This window comes from Gavialis gangeticus, unplaced genomic scaffold, assembly GCF_001723915.1.
Source record: "Gavialis gangeticus isolate Ggan-Ray unplaced genomic scaffold, GavGan_comp1, whole genome shotgun sequence".
Lineage (NCBI taxonomy): Eukaryota > Metazoa > Chordata > Crocodylia > Gavialidae > Gavialis > Gavialis gangeticus.
Window position 1 is genome coordinate 16,648,340 of NW_017728993.1, and position 5,902 is coordinate 16,654,241.

The 5,902-nt window shown below is 49.7% G+C and overlaps 1 protein-coding gene across 1 annotated transcript in view; it reads right to left on the reverse strand.

Moving 5' to 3' along the window:
• SCP2 (sterol carrier protein 2) overlaps positions 1–1,375 on the reverse strand; it is a 55,084-nt gene extending 53,709 nt beyond the window's left edge. The window contains exon 1 of the mRNA XM_019501286.1: positions 1,266–1,375. Coding sequence (XP_019356831.1) covers positions 1,266–1,307 — 42 coding nt within the window. The 5' untranslated portion in view covers positions 1,308–1,375. The remainder of the gene's footprint in view (positions 1–1,265) is intronic.
• Between the last annotated feature and the right edge of the window lie 4,527 nt (positions 1,376–5,902).

Genomic DNA, 5,902 nt, shown 5'->3' on the forward strand with positions numbered 1-5,902 from the left:
GAAATAATTTTATTTGTGAAACTGGGAAAGAAAAAAAAAAAAATATATATATATATATATCCATTCAGCAGTTTCCAGATTACACAATGAAAAACACACTGAGCATTATATTACAGTACCAAAAGCAGACAAATGAGATTAGAATTAACCTGCAACAGGCTCCTTTCTCACTAAAAGAGTACAAGTAATTCCTGGTTAATACAAAAAATGGCCATGTATTACAAGACATAAAAGTTGCTATCTAAATAGCCCCATATCAGTACACAAGTTTTTGAGCTTCAGAACACTATTCCTTTCGGTCAGATTATTTTCCCTTGCTCTTCAAAGCATCCAAACATTTCAGAGTTTCATAGTGCTTAGGGTCGGAAGGGACCTAAAAAGATCATCAAGTCCGACCCCCTGCCCTGGGCAGGAATGAATGGTGGAGACATAACACTCCAGCCAAATATCTGTCCAGCCTCCTCTTGAAGACCCCCAAGGTAGGAGAGTGTACCACCTCCCTTGGGAGCCCAATCCAGAGCCTAGCAGCCCTAACTGTAAAGTAATGTCTCCTGATGTCCAACCTGAACCTTCTCTCTAACAATTTCTGGTCATTATTCCTAGTAACCCTGGGTGATGCCCAGGGTTTACTAGGCAATTTTCACTTGTCACTTCAAAACTTCTGAAGCCCACGCTGCATCAGGTCTGGGCTCTGCTGTTAGTCCCTTTGCACGTCTTTTTTTTCTTTTAACGTGGGTCAAGTCTTTAGCATTGCACCTCCCCCACCAGTCAATCATCTACAAGATTTTACACCGATCTAATCCAACCCCCGCCCTTTGGAACAACCAGCACCTACCAATGTACCCTTGAGGAGGCCAGGACAGGCAGCACTGCCTATTGGACACCAACCAGGCTGAACCCCCCCCACACACACACACACGCAACTGGTTTGGAGCTGCCCCGACGAAGGTGGAGCAGGGGCAGATCTGGGGGTAGCTGCACCCCAATTTGATTCCTCACGCACCCAAAAATGTAACTGCCCACTCCTGATCGATGGGGCAGCATGTTCAGTCAGGCATCGCTTATCATCCACTTGATCCAGTCTCAACGGAATAATTTTAAGCTGCCTAACGAGTGCTTTAAGCCACTCAGAGGGGCTGACGTGGGGAGGCCCCAAGGTTGAGCCACCAGGAGGCAGCACCGCGCTTGTCCCGGCCCTAACGGCAGCTCCTTCGGACGGGCCGCGGGCTCCCGCCTGAGGGGGCCTTACCGCCGCCGGCCCGTACCTTGGTCATGCCGACGCCCACCACGAAGACCCGCCGCGACATGGTGGCGACGGCGCCGGGGAGCGCGCGCACTGCCAGCTTGAACCGTCCCCGCGCGACTGGCGCCGCCCTCAAGGTGATGGATTCAAGCAGCCTCCTGCGCATGCGCACGCGGCGTTCCCACCCCCCTGCTCTCCGGAAGGCAAGCTAAACGGGGGCTGCCCCTTTAAAGGGAGGCCGGGGACGGGGCCAAGCGCGGCGGAGCTGGCATGGTCCTTGCGGGGACACCCCGTGCGGGGTCGGGGGAAGTGAGGGGATCTTTTTTTTTCTCCTGCCTCACAGGTCACCAGGCATGGGCATTGGCTAATAGACGTATAGTATGACGTCACGTATCAAGTGCAAAGCCCCCCTGCCTTCCCCCTCAGCACCCTCTGGCTGCCCCCAGGTGCATGGCACCAAATAAGTTGCAGCGTTACCCTGGGATTACAGTGCCAAACCCACCCGGGTCTTTGCCATCACCGTGGTCAGGTCTTGCGGACCCACCGCTGGGGTGTCCGTGCCCGCTGGGCTTCTGACTAATATTACACGTCGGCGCCTTGTGGGCTGAGACCAAGCGTAGTCGCTGCACCAGTCTGTTCCCTGAGCCAAGATCGCTTTGAATGGCATTGAGCATGTCTACATGTGCACTTTAATGCAGGACTTAATCCAAAATGGACTTAATGCACGGTAACATCAAAACCTGTCCATCAGAAATTGTAACCTTTGTCTAATGCACGGTAAAAGTTGACTACGCCTTAAAGCATCGCTAAAAAAGCATGCACATGCACTGCGGTGCATTCATTCAGTACCTCCCGGTGGAGGTACTAAATGTGCATTAGGCAAGGGGCGTTCGTGCATGTATAAATATGCCCATTGTGCAGTAGAGGGGGACAGACCTGTCCAAAGCGCTGCGGACACCTTATGAGAGTCTACTATCGCCTCCCAATGGCTACGCACCTGTTTTTATGGGAAGTGGGGGATTTCTCCCCCGCTTGCTCCTTTGGGCCATGGGCTAAGGGCAAGCAAGACTCGGGGGCATCTGAACTCCAAGTCCTCCAGGCTTGCATAGAGCTGAGCCCTGCCCACTCCTCCTGGGGCAGCCCACGCCACACTTCCGCCCGCACCTGCCCCATGCCTGCCAACATCATGGCCCAGGCCCCAGCCCGGTCCCAGCCAACATGCAGAGCAGCTCCTGCTGCAGCGTCCATGTACGGCAGGGGACAGACCTCACTTGCACCGCACTGCCTGGGTGAGCTCTGCTGTACGTGTCCCCTGGCCATCCCCTCCCTCCCTCCCTGCATCCCCAGCCAGCTCCCGGGACCTAGTGAGTGGGCAGCCCCCTCCTCCCCACCCACACACATCCCCATACACGCTCCCCCCCACACACACAATATACAAGAGTAAAACTTTTATTTTGAGCTATTATGCCATCACCTCTATAGACACTACTCACGAAAACATAAATCAGGACAAAAATTATTCTTTGAAATAAAATTGAAATAAGTTATAGTAGAAGTTCAATTTTAGTGTATGATTTGTTTTTTACCTATAATTTGTTCAAATGATATCTTCTGACAGATTTTGTGTGTGTGGCCTTGACAGTGCAGCAAAACTCATTAAGTGGCTCACCAGCGGAAATAATTGCCCACCCCTGCTTTAGCAGTAAACTCTGGGGAAGGGACTACCTTAAATGCATGGCTTGTACAGCACAGAGCTCACTGTTTGCGCTTAAAACATAACAAATTTGTTTGAGTTGAAAGGTCTATTCTGTCAACCAGAACATCCACCTGATCCTGCAGGATTGTTCCTAAATGTTCCATTTAATTTTTTAAATAACGACCAAGCTAGTAGGATAGCTAATTTCAATTTGGGTTTATTTATTCCTGAAGGTTCCCTGGGTCAAAGGACAACGTTTTATGCTACAGAAAACTGGCCAAAGATTGAGCAAACAAGGCAGCATTGAGGGGAGACTTTGGTCTGGGATTATTAATTTATTCTAATAGTTAAAAGAATTGCATCATCCTTGTTTGGTGTTTTAGATGTGTTGTAAGTACTGAAGTCTCTGGAACTGTTGGCAAAGTCACAGTCAGGAGATCCCAACACTAATCTTGTTGTAAAGAATGACTACAGGCTCAGTTCAGTGGCAAAGCTTTGGCAGGTTTCTCATCTATAAGCACAGCCCTACCACATTTTGGCCCAACAAATACATCAGACCAGGAGTTAAGGTATTTGTACTTGTGACAAGGAAGTTGGCACAGCACCATGAGAGCTCCCTTGGGGCTCTACAAAGTTCCCATACTTTCCAAACCTCCTTTTATACCGGGATCAAAACAAATTGTGTATTATATTCCATCTGAATCTTTGCTTAGGTCCTGGGTCTGACCTTAAACTGTATCCGACTGGAGGGCTTGGTGGCAATGCGGTGGGGCTATTCATTCGTCGCTGCTTCTCCCCTAGAAGTCGGGCCCTATGCAAATTCCCCAGGCGCTCATTTGCTTGGCAAATTCCACTTGCTTCATCCAGGGCTAGTTCTGGGTCTCCCACTGGTCCCTGAGCATTTGCACATACAATGTGAAGTGATGTTTAAACCTTCTTCATTTGTCCTACACATTTCCAGAGAGCTTCAATTTCAGCGAGGCTTTTCACTGCTCCATTTTCCCACTCCAGGTAGTTTCTTAGTTCATTTTATTTTCAGTATTGTGTGTTGTTCAAAAAACACTCAGACCAAGGAGTCTGGCAGATGTCTGCTTCACTCAGCATCCGGAGGTCTGTCTGCACCTCTCATAGCCAAGCAGCACCGTGGAAAATGCCACACTACTCTGGGTGTGCTGCTTCTGGCCCAGAAGCAGCACCACTGTGTTGTAAGGGTGCCTGAACTAATTAATTACCTCTGTTGGGAGGTACAACCAATTAGTCAGCTTGCAGCATGGAACAAAGGCAGCTACACAAGTCCAGGTGGGAGGGAGCAGAGCAGAATGGCATGGCGCCCACCTGGCACCATAAAAAGTACAGACATGCCCTCAATTTTAATCAGAAATGTGTTGCATGAACCTCTCTGTACATTTAGCTGTTGCAACAGTCGCTTAAATGCAACTTACCCCACGTGGGCTGAGTGTTTCCTTAAGTGCATGACAAACATCTCCTTGCCACAGAGAAGAAAACTACTGGACTTTCAGCTGGATAAAGAGTCACAAGGTTGATTTTCAGGCAGCTTTTCACCCGTGTCATTTATATGACATGTTCTTACTAGTCAACTAAATTCCTGCTCAGGGGCCTGCTTCCCTCTGGAGGTCTGCTAAATGCCTCTAACCACAAACAAGGAAATTAGAAGTCAGCTGTTGCAAATGGCAGCTGTTGTGAAATTCAACCAGCAAGTGGATCTAGAAATATCTTTTGGCAGCATATTGAGCTGTCGATATACACTCTGCTGCTCCAAAAAACCCCCCCTTAGGTTAATTACATTGTTTGGATGTGTGGGTACAGCTTAATAATAGGAGCATCATAATTAGCACTTAGCCACCATTACTTTACTGATCCTCACAAAATCCTGGTTGGGTAGCTACATATTGCCTCTACTTTATGAGTGAACAGGCAGAGACTTGAATTATCCAAGCCACAGGAGGAGTCAGAATTGCTGGCCTCATCCTGCCCTGCGACAGAAGTTCCTCCTCCCAGCCCTGTGCTTGGGATCGCCAGCTCTGCTTGAATCTATTCGGGGAAGATTCAGCACATGATGTAATGACATTCAAAACTTTATGTCAGGATGGCAAATGCAACATGACTATGATGTCTTAAAAAACCCACTGGACCACTGAATCAATCAGAGTCAACATTTAATATTTATTTTAATGAATGCCCTAGCATCGATCTCCCGGGTGACTCTAAGCATCTCCTGGAGATTTGTCTCCCAACTCCAGGGCAAGCCTGGAGGGCTGGCAACCCCACCTGTGCTCCCACATGGCCTCCATCACTGCCCATCTGAGCACCGCACAAATGCCAGTGAAACCATCTCCAAAACCAACACTGCCTGGCAGGAAACTCATTCTTCAGGCTTTGCAGCTGGGGAACTCAAGCCCAGACGCTTCAAGGTATTCAGGTATCCAGGTTGCAGCCGTATTGGTCTGGAGGCAAAGGCATCAGGACTCGTGGTAGAGATTCATAGAGTCATAGATGCTAGGGTTGGAAGGGACCTCAACAGATCATCAAGTCCGACCCCCTGCCTGGGCAGGAAAGAGCGCTGGGGTCAGATGATCCCAGCCAGATGCCTATCCAGCCTTCTCTTCAAGACCCCCAAGGGAGGGGAGACCACTTCCCTTGGGAGCCCAGTCCAAATTTTGGCCACCCTTACCATGAAGATGTTTTTCCTGGTATCCAGCCTAAATCTGCTCTGCCAGTTTGTGACCATTGTTCCTTGTTACCCCAAGAGGCGCCCCAGTGAACAGAGCATCTCCGCTCCCTTGCTGCGTCCCCCTAATGAATTTGTAGGCGGCCAGCAGATCACCCCTCAGCCTTCTCTTGCGGAGGCTGAAGCGGTCCAGGTCCCTCAGCCTCTCCTCGTACGGCCTGCCCTGCTGCCCCCTGATCATGTGAGTGGCCTCCTCTGGACCCTCTCGAGTCTA